This window comes from Lathyrus oleraceus, chromosome 7, assembly GCF_024323335.1.
Source record: "Lathyrus oleraceus cultivar Zhongwan6 chromosome 7, CAAS_Psat_ZW6_1.0, whole genome shotgun sequence".
NCBI classification, from domain to species: domain Eukaryota; kingdom Viridiplantae; phylum Streptophyta; class Magnoliopsida; order Fabales; family Fabaceae; genus Lathyrus; species Lathyrus oleraceus.
Window position 1 is genome coordinate 245,478,316 of NC_066585.1, and position 19,491 is coordinate 245,497,806.

At 38.0% G+C, this 19,491-nt stretch overlaps 1 protein-coding gene and 1 long non-coding RNA gene across 2 annotated transcripts; one reads left to right on the forward strand and one right to left on the reverse strand.

Annotated features, from left to right (window-relative positions):
* Nucleotides 1-1,073: 1,073 nt before the first annotated feature.
* On the forward strand, nucleotides 1,074-6,107 carry LOC127107436 (aspartate aminotransferase, mitochondrial). The gene is made up of 10 exons (XM_051044717.1): nucleotides 1,074-1,351; nucleotides 1,638-1,723; nucleotides 3,161-3,367; nucleotides 3,509-3,614; nucleotides 3,878-3,982; nucleotides 4,076-4,248; nucleotides 4,374-4,533; nucleotides 5,167-5,262; nucleotides 5,506-5,600; nucleotides 5,715-6,107. Exons 1-10 carry the CDS (start codon nucleotides 1,178-1,180, stop codon nucleotides 5,785-5,787), a joined length of 1,275 nt encoding a protein of 424 aa, XP_050900674.1. The 5' UTR covers nucleotides 1,074-1,177; the 3' UTR covers nucleotides 5,788-6,107.
* Nucleotides 1,139-1,746, reverse strand: LOC127107437 (uncharacterized). The gene is made up of 2 exons (XR_007795721.1): nucleotides 1,605-1,746; nucleotides 1,139-1,396 (listed from the first exon to the last, which is right to left on the reverse strand). It is a non-coding gene; the product is annotated as an uncharacterized LOC127107437 (long non-coding RNA).
* Nucleotides 6,108-19,491: the final 13,384 nt, after the last annotated feature.

A 19,491-nucleotide genomic window follows, 5' to 3' on the forward strand; every position in this document is an offset into this window, starting at 1 on the left:
AAATATTAGATTAATGATGGTTAAATAGATACTATTAATATCTAAAATATTCCACAACTAAAATATTTGAAGATAAATAATCTATCATTTTATGACAAGTGTCTCTCTAACCTAGAGAATTCATTTTAAAATAAAATTTATCTTTTATTTTTTAATATATATAATACTTATTTTAAAAATCTACCATTAAATTAATACTATATGATTTTATTTTGAGCCATACATAATAAAAAAATACATATATTTCAATATATTTATTATTTTTATTGGTATAATAATTACATAAATCTATTATTCGATTATAATTTAGTAATATTAACTTTAATATATTATATATTATAGTTTACATCAAATTTGTTATTTTATTGTGGTTTTCAATTTTAATCTTAATAATAAAATTACAATTTAAAATTTAATTCAAAATAAATTATATTAATTTTGACCAAAGAAGATCAAAAAAATTTAAATAATAGTTCAAACATAGGACTCGTTAAAATTATTAAAAAAAATATTACTGTCAAAATTAGATTAAAATATATATTAAAATGACTGAGATAATTTAAATATATATTAATTGAATTAAATGAATTAAGCTATTAGTTCAACCTTCAATCTAGTTGTTTGAATAAGTAGTTAATAATTATAAATCAACTACTTAAAAACATTAAAATATATATTTAACATTCTATATAAAAATCTTTAAAAAAAAAAGTTAATTTTCACTATATACATTACACTCTATAGAAATCAAATTAAAAAATAATTAATAATAAGAAAAATTAAAGGACATTATCGGTGTAAAGTAAAGAAATATTACACTGATATTCAATCCAAAAATTTTATATTATCCAATCATAACATTATTTTAAAAATAAAAATATAATATGATAGGATACACGAATCTCATTATTAATAATATAAAAATATTTTACACTATCCATGTGTTTTTTTTTTCTGGTCAAAATATGGAGTACAATTAATATCTTATCAAAATAGAGAGTTACTCTTGAGAAAAAATAAATAAATATATATATATATATATATATATATATATTCTACTTAATTTGTTTATTTAAGAAGGGAAGAAAAAGACACATACCTGCTTTTTTGCGTTTTGCTTGTTGAGTTTCGACTTCGACTCAATCTCCCACCTCTCTACTCTGTATCCATATTTCTCATGGCTATTCGCAATGTGCTCAACGGAAAATTTCTCAACGGAAGCTCTGTTACCGGAGCTAGGTTCATGTCTTCGTGGTTCAGAAACATCGAACAGGCTCCCAAGGATCCAATCCTCGGAGTTACCGAAGCTTTTCTCGCTGATCAGAGTCCCAACAAAATCAACGTCGGAGTAGTAAGTCCTCCAACTTTTCGTTCTTTCCCTGTTTCGGATCTTTTTCTGCACGTTTTCCTCAGATTCAGTTCGATTCCGAAAGAGCATGAAATAAAATTATCAAATCTAATCACCAGAACAGAGCAACACTGTTTTTCTTAGTTGAATTTCGTTTATTTTTTCTATTCAGATTTGTTTTTCGAAAACCATATTTGCATGCACGCTAAATTCTGATTTCTTGATATGATTTATTTGGAATGGATCAATATGTAACTTGAATTTCTGTTTTATTTGCAAATTACGAAAGGGTGCATATCGTGATGACAACGGAAAGCCAGTGGTTTTGGGATGTGTTAGAGAAGCAGAGAAGAGAATTGCAGGAAACCAATTCATGTGAGTGAAACTTGTTTTTTTTTTTTGTGGCTAATTCTAACATTGATTTTAGGGTATTTGTTATAGATTTGAAAATACTGTATAAAAAGTATGAGAACCTGTTAAATACTTTATTTTTGTTAAATTAAGTGTTTGATTTTTGTGTTTTCAACTTTACTTGTATGAATGGAACTTTGATTTGGTTGCTTTCATGTGGCAATTTGTGGTCGTCACGTAACGCAACCCACTAGTTGGTTTTGCTTTTTGGGTTTGTGTTGTGGATGGCATAATCTCTTTGGAACGCTACCTAATTGCTGTTGCTGTGTCCTTTGACAGCTAAGCTATTCATGATTCCTTGATCTGTGTGGTGTTTGTGTAACGTAATTGGTTCCTCTCTCTAGGTGTTTTGGGATTATGTAAGGAATCCTGTTATTGCTTCTGCTTTTTTCTGGTTTCAAAGATAGTAAAATTTTGTGGGTTCCACATCTCATAAATTTTTATTGGAACGCGTACCAAAGTAGCTAAATACTGTAAGATGCTTAATGTAATTGGACGTTTGTAGAAGGTGCAACTAGTTGGAAACTTCTGTTTTCTTATGTCAAATTTTAAATATTATTATAAATAAATTTGACTTTTTTTTTTGGTACATTTGACTGTTAATGTATTTAGTTCATATATGAATCAGATACATTGACATTCAAATGTACCAAAAAAGTCAAATTTGTTTATAATAGTGATCGGAAGGTGTAGTAACAGTATATTGCTACAGTGCATGATCATTTTTATTTTATTTTTTCAACTTTGCCTTTTTATTAGAATAGTAGAGCATCTAACCTTGAATCCTTATCTCACCAACTGAGCTGCCTTGTGACATTTTTTGGTTGTTGAGAAGTAAAAAAACATTTGAAGTGGAAGCCACTAACTCTTTCCATTTGTTGGCTTCTGCTACCCTGGCTTGAAAACCAATTTGTTGATTTAGCTTTTATCACTTTTGGTTTTTAAAAACAATTTGGAATAAATAAATAAATGATAGTTCATTTCTCAGGGTGCATTGAGCTAAGCTATGTTTGGTTCTGCGATGAGGAAAATTGATTTCAAGAGAATTGATTTTAGTTAAAAGTGAGTTGAAGATAAAATGATTTATGTTTGGATAAATTCTTGCAAAAATGAGTTGAAAATGATAAATTTCAGTGTAAGAATCACGTTAGACTCAAAAGCGACAAATCCTAGCTGTAAGTTGAATAGAATTTGGAAAGTATAATCAATTTTTACTTTCTACACACCGGAATCAATTTTTGGTGCTCCAAACGTGAAATCAAAGATTCTGGCCTACATTCACTTACTACAAACTTCTAAGAGTAGCAAGCCCCTAGTAATATTCTCCTGGAACAGTTTTCTTTTAGTATTGCATAATTTAGTTTATGTCATTGCTTTACATTGTTGCAAATGTTTGAGCAGGGAGTATCTTCCTATGGGTGGAAGCTTACATATGGTTCAAGAATCACTGAAGCTGGCATATGGAGATAACTCTGAGTTCATCAAGGATAAAAGAATAGCTGCAGTTCAGGCTTTATCTGGGACTGGCGCATGTCGACTTTTTGCTGCATTTCAACAGCGCTTTCATCCCAACTCGCAAATATATATACCAATTCCCACTTGGTCCAAGTGAGTTTTATACAAATCTTCCTTTAAATACCTCCATTGATCTTTTGAGTCTAAAGAGTTTGGTATTTAGTTATAAATTTTGAAATTTCTGATAGATATGTTGCATGGAGTTATTTTTCTTATGAATGTAATGAATTACAGCCACCATAACATTTGGAGAGATGCTGGAGTGCCCATAAAGACATTCCGTTACTATCATCCCGAGTCTAAAGGACTGGATTTTTCTGGACTGCTGGAGGACATTAAGGTATATTGCCCTGATTCATAGCATTTTCCCACGCACTTTATTAGAGGTCAATTTTATAGATGATGTTTTGCTATTACCCTGTACTCTTCACTCCATGAGGTGTCAGCTCCCTAGTAGGAGTTTGACATTGTAACATCAAAGGGCGAAATTCAACTCCCCTCGAAGACAGTTTTGCAAATGACCATTAGTGTCACTTCAATTGATAATGATTTTTTCTTTCTAAAACATATCATGCACTCTTGTTACCTCTTAAAATTACACAGAATGCTCCCAATGGTTCCTTCTTTCTGCTTCATGCTTGTGCTCACAATCCTACTGGGGTAGATCCTTCAGAAGAACAATGGCGAGAGATTTCTTCCCAAATCAAGGTAAACGGGAATGATAGATTGAATTGTGGGATTTTGTTCTTGTTGTTTCAGTTATTGATTTTTGTTGCTGTTCATTGTTATGATTGTTTGCAGGCTAAAGGTCATTTCCCTTTGTTTGACATGGCATATCAAGGTTTTGCTAGTGGCAATCCAGAGAGAGATGCAAAAGCCATCAGGATTTTTCTCGATGATGGTCATTCAATAGGACTTGCTCAATCATTTGCAAAAAATATGGGACTGTATGGCCAGAGAGTAGGATGCCTTAGGTAATTTTATATTAATCTTTTGAACACAGATATTTCTGTAGTAAATGGACTGTTAAAGTATAACTTCAGAGTAAATTACATTTTGCAAAGATAAAACTCATGATTTTGAGTTCATTGCATTACAGCTTGCTTTGCGAAGATGAGAAACAAGCTGTGGCAGTAAAAAGTCAGCTGCAGCTGATTTCCAGACCCATGTACAGTAATCCACCTCTTCATGGAGCACTTGTTGTTTCAACCGTCCTTGGTGATCCAGAGTTGAAGAAGCAATGGCTCACAGAAGTTAAGGTAAAGCGTTATTATATCGAACCTCCCACCTCTCTCAACCATTTCTTTTTCCCTCAAGAACTTTATGCTAAAAACACCATATCTAATGCTGCAGTAGTAGTATGCCATTTTTGTAAAGTGGTGGGTAGAATATATCATATGCATACTGTTAGTCACTGAACAATCATAGCATTCATGAGGCAATATCCGCATTTAAACAATTTTAAATACAAATTTCAATTTGGCTTCAAATTTAAACAAATTTGCAAAGTTTTATTCTATATTGGAGTAAGACTTTGGTTTTTGTTTTTATTTTATTTGGGATGGTTGCCAACTTGCTAAAATGGTATATGTGGATGAACAGTTCTATATGTGTTTTAATCTCCAATGATATTATGTCTATATACTGTAAATGAGAATGCACAATTAACATAATTGGTGGAACATCAACATACATCATTGCTATGTTACTAGTCTTTTCAGATTACATTACTTCTGTAATACATGCTACTTATTTCTGTTTCTATACTTAGTTATTTATGTTATTATATATTAATATATTCCAAATGGTATTTTAAGAAGAATATGAACAAGCATAAATAAGTTGTGGCAATGGATAGAAAATGAACTTTAACATAAATGGCTTCTTTACAGGTTATGGCAGACCGCATCATTGGAATGAGGACTGCACTACGGGAGAACTTGGAAAATCTGGGGTCTCCTTTGCCATGGAACCACATAACCAATCAGGTTCAGTCGAATTTGTTGAATGCACTTCTCTTTCAACCACTTTTTTTTTTCTTTCTTTGCTTATTTTAGTTGCTTCAGATGCTTTCACCCCCTCCCCCCTTACTTTTATGGTATCTTGGAGACCAAGCATCATAGAAAGGGAGATGGATCAATGGTTTATTGAAGTATTAAGCTTAAGCATCATTATCATATCAAAGTGTTAAAAATAAGTTTTCAAAGAAGTGTATGTTACTATTTATGCAGATTGGCATGTTCTGCTACAGCGGTATGACACCAGAACAAGTTGATCGTTTGACAAGCGAGTTTCACATTTACATGACTCGTAATGGTCGTATAAGGTGACACACTTAATCTTAAGTTTTTTCTTTCTACCACCATTTACTTTGCATTATGAGCTCCTTGGAGATGATAGCTTACTGTTTACTTACATTAAATATATGTGATTATGACAGTATGGCTGGTATTAATTCGGGCAACGTTGGATATGTGGCTAACGCTATCCACGAGGTTACAAAATCAGCTTAGACTGATAATTCAGTTATGCAGAGTAGCAAATTTTTGTCCTTGGAAACAACAAACACCTTGGAAGTAGTATTTATTGGAGGGAGCACAATAAAATCTGGGATATTGTAAACCATATATGCAAATTCATTTCATTTCATTTGCTATTCAAAAGATTGAATAGTTTGAGAAGTGGATTGAATAAGAGGTTTCATCATTGATTATTCTTATACAGTTTTACTGTGTGTGGAAAGAACTATTATTGGATGTGAATCTTTATGATTTTGTTGATGCTAGAAGCCTAAAAGCTCAGGTTATTTTATAATCCTTATAAGTTCGATTGAGACTGGTGTGCGGATAATTTGATGTCGTGCTAATGTTTCTGCCTATATTTAAAAAAATGGAAAAAACATCTTAGTTTAAATTCATAGAACGAAGTCCTTATTCCACAAGACAAGACAATTAAATATTTTTCGGTTTTATTTCCAACCAAAAGTTTTTTATTGTTCATGTGCTGTCTAAGGCTTGAAGCAAATAAAGAGTCTTGATAAGATGCCACTAGTGTTGGGAATATGTGCATTAAATGCATCCCTTATGTTGAAAATTGTTGTCTAGCACATGAAACAAATGAAGAGTCTTGATGAAACACCACTAGTGTTGGTAACATGTGCATTAAATGCATCTTGTGTTGAAAATTGTTGTCTAGCACATGAAACAAATGAAGAGTCTAGATGAAACACCACTAGCGTTGTGTGCATTAAATTTCGTGTCCCTTCCATTGCCATTATCGATGACCCTTTTGTTATAGGATATTTAAGTGTCTGGAACGATTTTCAAGGAGATTTGAACTGTTGTTATGGTGAGTTTTTTTAATTTACCACTTCCCGACTCTTTGTCATTTGGAGAGCTCAGAAGCTTCTTCTTTACTTCACATGTAGCTTTCAACGTTGCTACTAGTACTCCCACGCGAAGCTTTGCTACAAGTTTGTCATGTCTATTCTCATTATATAAGATTCAAGCTTCACCATCCTTAAGGTAATGCTTATTTTTCTTTTCTTTATTTTCATCTTGTTCGTCAAGGTTTCAAGAAAATGGGGTGGTGATGTCTAAAGTGGTGATTCATCAATTGTCAACTCATTATGGGAGAACGTGCTTAGGACATAGATGTTTCTACTTTGTGTGTAATAAATTTTATTATTGTTGACATCCATAGGTATGAGGGTTCATATTTATGTTTGAACTTTGCTTCGCTCGCCCGTTCCACATTGTTTACTCTAATCTCTTTGCTGCATAATTTCGTGTTATGGAGTTTGCGCCAACTATGCTTTGGAAGGGAAATATGGACATCTCAATTGATTAGGTGGACCCAGAAGCATTAGGGATTGTCACCGCTTTCGTCTGCGAGGGCGGCCTAAACCATGCTTTTATTGAGGTGGGACATTCGTCAGTCTAGGCGGTACTCTCACCAGATGGAGATAAGAAGTTGTGTAGAGAATACGCCAAGTGTGTCAATCCCTTCCACGGATATTTGTTCTCCCTCGTAGGCTTTCGTCTTTCGTTCAACGACTTCGAGATCGGCGTCATAAATCATTTACTAATAGCTCTTTCGCAACTACACCCAGGGAGCTGGGTGTTTGCCAAGGTTTTTTAATATTTGTGCAAATTCAAGGGGTGTGCCGACCTTAGCACTCTTCTTTCACCTATTTAAGACCTAAAATAACACGACTAATAGTTATACCCTAAAATTTGCCCCTCCGCCCACCCCCTTTTCAGTTTTCATCTAACCTATGACTTGAGACTTAATCATGCCTCATTCATGTGCATCATTCATTCATGATTAATACTTTCTAACAAGCATCATGGATTCAATATTTATGGTAGATAAAAATCAGAGTTTTGCTTGAAGATTATGGTTTTCCTCATCATGTGGATTTGAAACCCTAATTGATTGATTCTTTGGGACTTTGATTCATGAAGCCTACACCAGGGTGTTCATTTGGGCATCCCAATCCTAATTCTTGATTTTGCTCTTATGGGAGCTTGTGTTTGACCTTCTGTGTATCTGACTTGATTTCAAAATCCTAATCAGGGACAGTTGGTGCTTGAGACCTTGGAGATTACATCAAGGTGTTCATGCATTATCCAAACCCTAATCCTGGATCTGGAAAAGGGATGAATCCTCTGGTTTGCTTGACCTAAGGTTTGACTGAAGCTAACCCATAATTTCTTGGTTTATGTCATTTGTGGACCTTTTGGTTTGCGACCTTGGATTGGGTAACTTGTACCTTAATCTTGTGGTTGACTTGAAACCCTAATTGAGGATGCTCATAATGGCGATTCATCTGTTGCCCCCTTGTTGAGCCATGAAGCCTTACTTTTGGTTGTTTGACTTTTGTCAAGGGGGTTGATCTTATAAGGCCCTAATTTATGGATTTTGACTAGTTGGTCATCATGGTTTGATTGATTGACTTTTTGTTTGATGATCATTTTGACCTAATGCTTTGTTTCATCCAAGTTTGTTCTTGCTTGCATTCATGGGCTTAAGTTTGTAATGCATTGATTCAGACATTTTGATTCTTGGTCATTGCATTTGTTTGATTTGGATTGAGGTTCATACGCTCATTGTTAATGGTTCATGTCTCATTGCAAGTTGCCCTAGGGCTTGCATTTCACTGATTCGATTTGTCTTAGGTCATGACATTACATTGGTGCAAGGTGCAATCTTCAAATATAAGTCATTTGGTTGCTTAACTTGCAAGTTTTGTTTGTCATTTTGATCCATTCATCCATTGCTCATTTATTTCAAGATTTGTCACAAGCATTATACATGAAAGTGCATGATTTTTACCTAAGTTGACTATTGGTCAATTGTTGACTTTTTGGTCAACCAGTTGACCAAAGTCAACAATCAAGGTGGGAATATCCTAAGCCTAACTGAAATTCTAGTTATCAGACTTTCGATGTCACACGGGTTATTATGACATCCAATTCTGCACAGACAAGAATTATGCAGAACTTAAAAGTAAGTGCACTAAATAACACAAGTAATTGTTTACCCAGTTCAGTCCAACATGACCTACGTATGGGGGCTACCAAGCCAGGGAGGAAATCCACTATCAGTATTATTAATTCAAAGCTAAACTCACCCGTTTACAACTCTTCACTTACTCCCTACCCAATGCAATTTCAATCTTACACTAAGATCAGAGTTTCTACTCACTCCCCCTCAATCACCTCAGTGATTACTACCTTTAATCAATATTAAAGACAATTTTGAAGTCACACTTCAAACAATTCTTGATTGTGCTTAACAGCTTTAATCAAGATATACAGCACTCACGCTTAAAAGCTTAGAGTGACACAACACTTACAACTCAATGAACACCCTACACCAAAGCAATCATCTACGAGATAACAACTTGGTTTACAAGATATGTCTAATACAAGACTCACAAAAATACAACAGTGAAGTATGATGGACACACTAAATCTTCACGCCTCAAAATCCCCAGTTCTGAATGAAGGAACGATTTCCTTTTATATTGCAGTACTTGGGCTTTGCACTTGTACTCTCCTGAATTTAAGGTCACCCGAGTTTCCCTAAATTCCACATCTAGGTTACTAACAAATATGTTATTTGTTAGGTTCATTAAATGTGGCTTGGTTGTTGATTTCTTGGATTTTCTCTCAGCTGTTGAATCCCTGAAGAATAGCCTGAGAAAAAGCTGAAACAGAAAAACTACACAACCTACAATCTAGCATATGCTGTCAGGAATGAATGTCACAACATTCAGCTTGACATCAAGGACCATATGTTAAGTCTGTTTTTCCTGAAAACAGACTGTACAAGTTTGTTGAACTGTACAGGACCAAACTGTCCATTCTACAGTAGCAACTTACATTAATAAATGTCAAAGCATCCAATTTGACATTTACACACTTAGCCTTCAGTCAGTTCTGTTATCCTCTTGAAGAACAGACTGAGAAACATACTGAAGTGTAGCAGAACACCACTCTGTCTATTGTTCAGTATATGCTGTCAATGATGAATGTCATAACATCCAGTTTGACATTCAGATAGTAGGCCTTATGCCAGGTCTGGTATTTCCTTGATAACCAGACTGGAAATGAATACTGAGCTTTAACAAAACACCAACTGTTCTATTCCTCAGTATCTGCTGACAGGGATGAATGTCACCACATACAATTTGACATTCAATAAATCCTGTATTAGCTAATCCTGCAGTAAGCTACTCAAGTATGTCATGACATTAGTCAAGACATCAGAGTACAGTTAGATATTCTAACCTACAATGTAGTTACACAAACGCCTTCACAACATGTCATGACATCAGTCAAGACATTAGAATCCAGCTAGTGTTTTACCATATAATGCAGCCAATTAAACACCTACAAACTCCCCATTTGGAAAAAATTTGGCTAAAACACTTTGATCCCACAACAGAGTTCATAGCAGCGGAAATCACACATCTAGCAGGAAATAGACCTAGCTAATACACTCAGAGTGACAGCCCACTCACACACATGGAAGTTAAATAAAAACTTCACACACACATTAGCACACAAACAGAAGTTAAATAAAAACTTCATCACACATCAGCTGCAGGGGAGGGAATCTTGAATCTGTCACAATAATCTGTTGTCCTGGGGTATCACCTGTTACTCCCCCTTTTTGTCAAAAATGTTGCCAAAGCAACACTTTAAATTACAGACCACACAAATGACAGAATTACAGACTTGGTTTTGCCTCACAGTTTCAACCAAGTTAGCACCCACTTGATCTTGCTTCACAGCTTTGATCAGGTAATCACCCACTTTTGCTTTACAGTAGGTACAACCATATCAGATGCCATGACTTTGTTTTTGACATCCAGAACCACTCCTGCATGAACATCGTCCTTGAACTCCTGCAGGTGCATAGGCCGCCTCACGTTAGGATATCTCCTTATCCTCTTGTTGCCACACTTGTTGTAAGTGGCATAGCTATGATCTGTTGACCAATCAGAGCATAGTTCCAATTGTTTAATAGGCAGAGATATTAAACAATACATTCCAAACATCATTGGTTGCTATAAGTTCTCAGAGAGACATATTCCCAGTTTGCCCCTTAAGTTTTCAAACTGAGTAGCATTCAGAGCCTTTGTAAATATGTCAGCCAGTTGAAGTTCGGTGGCTACATGTTCCAAGGTAATCACCTTGTCTTCCACCAGATCTCTGATGAAATGATGTCTAATGTCAATATGTTTGGTCCTGCTGTGTTGGATGGGATTCTTGGAAATATTGATGGCACTGAGATTATCACAGAACAATGTCATGACATTTTGAGTGACATTGTACTCAGTGAGCATCTGTTTCATCCAAACCAGTTGGGAACAACTGCTTCCAGCAGCTATGTATTCAGCCTCAGCAGTGGACAGGGATACACAATTCTGCTTCTTGCTGAACCAAGATATGAGATTGTCTCCCAAGAAGAAACAACCACCTGATGTGCTTTTTCTGTCATCAGCACTCCCAGCCCAGTCAGCATCACAGTACCCAGATAGGACAGGCTCAGAACCATGTGAGTACAACATCCCATAGTCACAAGTCCCATTGATGTACTTGAGAATCCTTTTGACTTAATTCAAGTGACTCACTTTAGGCTCTGCTTGGTATCTAGCACACACTCCAACTGCATAAGAAATGTCAGGTCTACTTGCAGTTAGGTATAGTAGACTGCCTATCATGCTTCTATACAGACATTGATCAACACTAGGCCCTCCATCATCTTTGGTTAACTTTAGATGAGTAGGAGCAGGAGTTCTCTTGTGCCTAACATTATCCATACCAAACTTCTTAACTATGTTTTTGGCATACTTGCTTTGAGAGAGAAACATAGAGTCCTCCATTTGGTTGACTTGCATTCCAAGAAAGTAAGTCAGTTCCCCAACCAGACTCATTTCAAACTCAGATTGCATTTGGTGAACAAAATATTTTACCATTTGTTCTGACATTCCACCAAAGACTATATCATCCACATAGATTTGAGCAATCATGATTTTCCCTTCTTCATCTTTCACAAACAAGGTTTTATCTATCCCACCTTTTCTGTATCCATTTGAGGTCAGAAATTCAGTCAACCTTTCATACCATGCTCTAGGAGCTTGCTTCAACCCATACAAGGCTTTCTTCAACTTGTACACATGCTTAGGTTGGTTAGGATCGCAGAACCCTTTAGGTTGTTCCACATAGACTTCTTCATTCAAGTAGCCATTCAAGAATGCACTCTTCACATCCATTTGGAACAGTTTAAACTTCAGAATACATGCTACACCTAACAGCAATCTGATGGACTCAAGCCTAGCAACAGGAGCAAACGTCTCATCAAAATCTACCCCTTCAACTTGAGTGTATCCTTGAGCTACTAGTCTTGCTGTATTCCTAGTAATTACTCCTTTCTCATCAGACTTGTTTTTGTAGATCCACTTGGTATCAATGATGTTGGTCCCTTCAGGTCTCGGAACTAACTCCCATACTTCATTCCTTTTAAACTGCTCAAGTTCCTCTTGCATGGCATTGATCCAGTATTCATCAGTCAGGGCTTCTTTCACATTCTTTGGTTCAACCTTGGATACAAAACAGGAATTTGAGCTTATTCCCCTTGACCTGGTAGTCACACCACTATTGGGATCCCCTATGATAAGATCCTTAGGGTGGTCTTTTTGAATTCTGATAGATGGCATTTTGGTGGTTGCATCTACTTCACATTCAGGAGGAGGTTCCTGTACTTCTTCAGACTTGATTGGAATGTCTGTTGAACTGTCAAGGAATGTTTCAACATCCTCTATGACATCGATTCCTTCCTCTTTATCATCCACAATAACATTTATGGATTCCATCAGGACATTGTTCCTGTAGTTGAACACTCTGTAAGCTCTGCTGTTAGTGGAGTATCCTAGAAATATACCCTCATCACTTTTGGGATCCAGTTTCCTTCTCTGTTCACGATATGTGAGAATGTAACATTTACTTCCAAAGATATGAAAGTACTTCACAGTGGGTTTTCTGCCTTTCCATATTTCATACAGAGTGGAGGAGGTTCCTTTTCTCAAGGTGACTCTGTTGTGAACATAGCACGCGGTATTCATAGCTTCAGCCCAAAAGTGCATAGGGAGCTTCTTTGCATGAATCATAGTTGTCATACCCCAAAATTTGCCCGTTGATATTACAAAGCATTCCTCAAGACCCTCCGACTTGTTTTGCAAGGCACTGACATCAAATGAACAAAAGCCCAGCTCACAACAGGCCCAATCCAAAAATGGCCCAAAATAGCTTGCTCGCTAGGCGAGCAATTCCTTCGCCTAGCGAACACTTCATCATGACCCTTACCCAGCGAAGCGTCAGGTCCAGAAAAAGCCCAAAACTAGCTTGCTCGCTAGGCGAGCAATTCCTTCGCCTAGCGAAGCTTGCGAAAATCAGAAGTTTTGGACCTCATTCTAAGCCCATTAGGTCACCTCTACCACTATAAATACCAGCTCCTCAGCCACGAAAATGACATAGACACAAACGGAGAGACAAACGGGAGAAACACAGACGAAGACAGACGGGAACCCTGGCATAGAAACTCTGAAGGCCGCTCATTCGTTCCGAAGCTACCGCCGCCCGACTCCGCCCGATACCAAAAGCCATCTGCCAGTCCAGTGTTACCATTCAGCTGCCACAGGTTTGCGCATCACTATTGCTTTATGCTTCTAAATTGCAATCTCTATATACATAAAGCATCATGATTGAAGTTTCGAATATGCAATTTGGTTTCACACGCAAATTTAAATGTACTTGAATAATACTGGTCCATGTTGTTCATGTAATTAAATGCTATGAAGTCCAGGGTTATAGAAGCCATGCTATTGTCAAACTCAAAATCTGTCGCCGCTCGCTAGCACCTCGCTAAGCGAGCCTGGAGCGAGCCCTCGCTAAGCATTCGCTAGGCGAGGCCGGGGCGAACGTACCAATAGCTGTTTTTTTGTGTTTGTCTTATGTTTGTCTTATTATAATCATGCATTACTTGGCTTTATGACTGCTGTGTCCATCTTGTAGTGCAATTTTTCTATTGCACTGTATCTTGGTATTCTCACCTGTGTGTTTGAATTGTGCAAAGCTCGCATACTTCCGAAGAAACGGCCGGCTAGGTACTCCACTTTACGTGTGGGAAACCTTCATGGAGATGGATTCTAAATTACTTTATTGTGAAGATTCATATTGATTGCCTAATTAATTTTAATGTATTAATTTTTAATGTATTGGTTTTAGTGTATGGATTTTAATGCGGAGATTCGTCCTAATCACATAATTAATTTTAAAATATGGACTTTAAATAAACGATATCGGACATCTCTTTTTTGTGACCCCACGATTACGGTATTACGGTCATGTCCCGCGAATGTGGGGATACACTTAGCAATGGCCCTTCGATTAAATCATCATAAAATAAATCATGGTCCCTCGGATGTTGCCTTCGAAAATACGATTTTGTCCCTCGATGACCCTTCGGTGTAGCCTATGGCCAAATGATGATAGTCCCTTCGAATGCTAAGGTATCCTCACAACTGTTGCCTTCAATGACCAGCCGATGACCCTACGATGACCCTTCTACATCCCAAGGATAAAACTACTTACTTCTCAATAGTAAGGACAGTTTTACCCTCATAAGGATAGGAAATGCCCAGAAAGACCTCAGACAGGTATAACCCTTAATTGCTCATTCATAACCTAAAATATTTTTCCCACCTTACACATTTCAAACATCCTTTTTGGAAAATCACCACTTAGCATACATCCGTACTAGGATCATTGCTGAGTTATATTTTTCTAAATAACTTTCAAATCTAAATGAGATGACCACTTTGTATACATTCATGCAAGAATCATTACAAAGTTAAATTCTCCTTTTCAAAACATTTCCTACACATTTCTCAACCACCCTTTTCAAACTAGAAAACATAAATGATTGAGCAATTAAGAGCCCATGGATAACCATGGATACAAAGGGTGTTAACACCTCCCCTTTGTATAATGTACCTCCCGAACCTAAGAATCTAAATTAAGGTCTTTCCTGTTCTTTTCCACCTTTCCTTATAGGATAAAAGAAAAGTCGGTGGCGACTCTTGCTAACCGCGACATTGCGATTAAAAACACAAAAAGTCCAGTTCACCGTATGACAGAACTGGCGACTCTGCTGGGGATAACAAAGAGAGGTCACCTTAAAAATCATTTATGTTTTAAATTGTTTCTTCTTTTAAGGGTATTGTTGAGTGAAAGATCCTACACCCGGATCTAGTGTACCTTAGGTAAGTAGCAATAGATCATCGCGACTATCCGGCGTATACTGGAATGGTTAAAATGATGGCTACGGTTAATGTGACACTTTGGATGTCCTGATGTTCCTCATGTTCACTTGAGGAGAAATTTGGCATTCGCGTGGTGTCATCAAAGCATTAACCAGACCTTTAGAACCCTAATTGACTCATCCTAGCCATTAGAAAGTAGTGAGATAACTGGCTTCGGTTCCGACTGAGGTTGGTTGATACTCGATACTACACTCTTTGAGATTGGACTTTAGGGAAGCTTCGGTCAACCACTAGGCGTTGCACTGAAGTGGACTTAAAGAAAGGTCGATGATCTGAGATCCTTCTAGAACCCGGTTACTATTCTAGGACAGGTTGAACCAACCAAACTTCAGTGGGGAGGGTATTTACCTATGGAACTCATGCAAGCCTTAAAACCTAGGAATGATTGTTGTGTGACTTGATTACTTACATAACATCATAACATCATAACATCATAACATCACGGTACTAACCATTTCAAGGACTTAGGAATTTAGCTTTGCTCTGTTGAACAGGTTATGGCTTCCAGGAAGACTATCCGGATCAATCTTGTAACGATCTCTCCTCAACTCAAGGATTTGGTGTCAGAACTTCCCGATCATGCTCAGTTCAACAAGAGACATGGTTCTCTTCTCAATTTAGTTACCACTGGTTTCAAAGAAGATATGATGAGAGTCCTATTTCAATTCTTCGATCCTAAACATCATTGCTTCACTTTCCCAGATTATCAGTTGGTACCCACATTAGAAGAATTCTCCAAGTTGCTTGGGATACCTATCCTTGATCAGATACCTTTCAGTGGTCTGGAAAAGATTCCGAAGTCTGAAGAAGTCGCCGCAGCTTTACACATGATAGAGTCCGACATTGAAATTAATTGGGTAACAAGAAGTGGAGTTAAGGGCTTACTTGCCAAATTTCTGATAGGTAAGGCCCGAGAATTCCTAAAAGCTATGAATGTCCATGCTTTTGAGGATGTCTTAGCATTACTGATTTATGGTTTGGTGTTATTCCCTAATCCAGACCAATTCATAGACATGAATGCTATTAAGATATTCCTCACTCATAACCCTGTGCCTACCTTGCTTGGAGATGTTTTGCATTCCCTTCACACCCGTACTATGAAGAGACAAGGGACTCTCATGTGCTGCGTACCTTTGTTGTCTAGGTGGTTTATTTCGCACCTTCCTCAATCAGTCTTGAAGAATGATCAAAATCTGAAATGGTCTCAAAGGATAATGACACTCTCCCATTCAGACATCCGGTGGTGTTCTAATCTCAGAGAAAATGTTATCATCATCGACCGTTGTGGAGAATTCCCTAATGTACCCCTCATGGGGATAAGAGGAGGTATTACTTATAATCCCGCCTTAGCCCTACGTTAGTTTGGGCATGCTCGAAGAGATGGTCCACATGAAATGATTATTCAAGGTACAGTGGTTGACTATGACGATGACTCTCAAGGTCTCCGTCAAAGGTTTATACGAGCTTGGGGCATGGTGAAAAGAAGCACTTTAGGACAGAAAAATTTTATTCCTATGGAGCCTTATCTCAGATGGGTACGCGCCAGAGCTCGTGAACTTGTCATGCCATATCCTGCAGTCAGACCATTGATTGTTGAATCAGAGGTCGAAGGAGGTACTTCCCAGATCATTTCTTACCCAGATATGCCTACCGATGTTGAGGAATTGAAAAGATCCTGGACCCAGTTGAGAGAGGAGAGAGATACTTTCGAAGCTCAGTTCAATGCAGAAAGGAAGAAAGTACTAGAGCTCACCAGCCAGCTTAATGAAGAACGAAGACTCAATGCATATCTTCGCCCAAAAAGAAGTCGCCCCTGGGAGACTTGAGCTTTCATTGTTATTCCTTTTGTAATGAACATTGATCAAAAAAATTAGCAATAAACATTTCTCTCTTGTTGGTGATTTACGCAAAGTTAAATTCCACAAGTCCTTGAAAACATTTCATGCATTGCATATCATAACATAACATTGCATAACAGGTATTCCAAAAGACCATATTCTCACGGTCTCCCTCTTAAACAGTAAAATGGATCTCGAACAAACTGTCAAAGATCTCCAGACTCAGAATGCTCAATTCAAGGAGATGATGCTAAGCTTATCCAAGGGGCAGGAGGAACTGAAGGCTCTTTTGGTCGAAAAGAAGAAAGACAAGAAAGCTGTGAGTTTCATTAACCCGGGAAGAAGGCGTAAAGGACAGGCTACGGGAATCAAATTTGGAATCCCGAATGGTCCAGAAGAGGGGACGGAGAATGATTCAGAGGAAGAGAATGCTGACTTCTCCAACCCTGAGGATGACGATGAAGAGTATGAAAATGAACAGTACTCTCCAAGAGATGATAAGTACAAGTTGCTGGAAGAACGTATGCTAGCTATGGAGGGTCAGAAGGCGCCTGGTCTGGATTTCGAAAGTTTGGGTTTGGTCTCCGATGTGACCATTCCTCGCAAATTCAAAATCCCCACTTTCACTAAGTACGATGGTGCGTCTTGTCCTCAGATGCATCTGAGGGCTTATGTGAGAAAGATTCAGCCGCATACCACCGATAGGAAGCTGTGGATCCACTTCTTCCAAGAAAGTCTGTCTGGCACACAGTTGGAATGGTATTATCAGCTCGAGAGTTCTGACATCCGCACCTGGACTGATTTAGCGACAGCTTTCTATAAACAGTACCAGTATAATTCTGAGCTAGCGCCTACTCGGCTACAGCTGCAGAATATGGCTCTGGGATCTAAAGAAAGCTTCAAAGAGTATGCCCAGAAATGGAGAGATTTGGCCGGCAGGGTCAAACCCCCTATGACTGACCGAGAATTAGTAGACCTGTTCATGGGTATCCTGACGGGCCCATTCTACAGCCACCTACTGGGGAGCTCTTCATCAGGTTTCACTGAACTTATACTAACAGGTGAACGGGTGGAGAGCGGCATTCGAAGTGGAAAGATACAAGCAGCTACCTCTACAAGCAGTAAAAAGTCTTACCATGGGAAGAATGAATCAAACGCTGTGTACGGTCAAAAGAATCATAATAAGAAAAATGGTGACCACGCCGTTGGAGCAGTGACGATCGCAGCCCCGCCAGCTCAAAACTTCCAGCAAAGACAAGACAGACCAAAAAGGCAGTTTACCAAGCTCAATATGACTTTAGCACAAACACTGCAAAGTATGCTAAAGGTAAACTTAATCACTCTCAGAGGTCCTCCTGCAAATGTCAACACTGCTTCGCCTCGTTATAATCCCAATGCCAGGTGTGCATATCACTCCGATAGCCCCGGGCATGATACAAACGATTGTTGGCTGTTAAAGAATAAAATTCAGGACATGATCGACGCTGGGGAAATTGAGTTCGAGCCTCCGGAGACTCCTAATATCATCAATGCACCTATGCCTAATCATGACAAGGCTGTTAATGCTCTCGATGACGATTCTCTCATCACTACTGTAGCGGACTTAACATCTCCTCTCCCGATCATAAAGAGGAATTTATTGCAAGCTGGTTTATTTCCAGGTTGTACTGAAGATTGCAATCTCTGCATACTCTGGCCCGAGGACTGTTTGAAATTGAAGAATGGTATTCAACGGCTGATGGACGATCGCACAATTCTCTTTGAAAGGGTTTCTAAGGCGGAAAACCCTATTGAAGAAGTATTTGTGATTGCAAGGTCCAAAGTTCCAGTGAAGATTACTGCTCCCAGAGTACCTGTGAAGATTATTGCTGAGCCCAAGGTAGCCCCCCTGATCATTACTGCACCTGGCCCAGTACCGTATTCTTCAAGCAAAGCCATTCCGTGGAATTATGGAGGTGATGTTTACATCCATGGCGTAAAGCAAGTTGGTGATTCTGCTAACCCTAATGACATTGTTGGGGCTAGTAAGGTCACTCGAAGCGGAAGGATCTTCTCTCCAGAGATCTCACCTCCAGTTCCCGAAAACCGAGGAAAGGAACCAGTCAACCCTTCTTGGTCAGAGATACCGATCGAAGCTACTACTGAGGACATTGCCAAACGAGAAATAGAAGAAGTGCTGAAAATCATTCGCAAGAGTGATTTCGATGTGGTAGAACAGTTAGGGCATACTCCTTCCAAAATCTCGATGTTATCCTTGTTGTTATCTTCTGAATCTCATGCCCATGCCTTGATAAAATTCTTGAAGACTGCTCATGTACCTCAGGAAACATCCGTCGATCAGTTCGAAAACTATGTTGCTAACCTGACTGTTGGCGATGGCCTAGGTTTTTCCAATGCTGACCTGACACCAGCAGGGAAGAATCACAATAAGGCCCTGCATATTTCTATTGAGTATAAGGGAATCACCCTGTCTCATGTGTTGA

Excerpts from the sequence above, each read along its gene's own strand:
- LOC127107436 (XM_051044717.1), top strand. The coding sequence starts at position 1,178 with ATGGCTATTCGCAATGTGCTCAACGGAAAATTTCTCAACGGAAGCTCT. Across the intron at positions 4,534-5,166 it reads AATGGCTCACAGAAGTTAAG|GTTATGGCAGACCGCATCAT; the intron begins GTAAAGCGTTAT and ends GCTTCTTTACAG. Across the intron at positions 5,263-5,505 it reads GGAACCACATAACCAATCAG|ATTGGCATGTTCTGCTACAG; the intron begins GTTCAGTCGAAT and ends CTATTTATGCAG.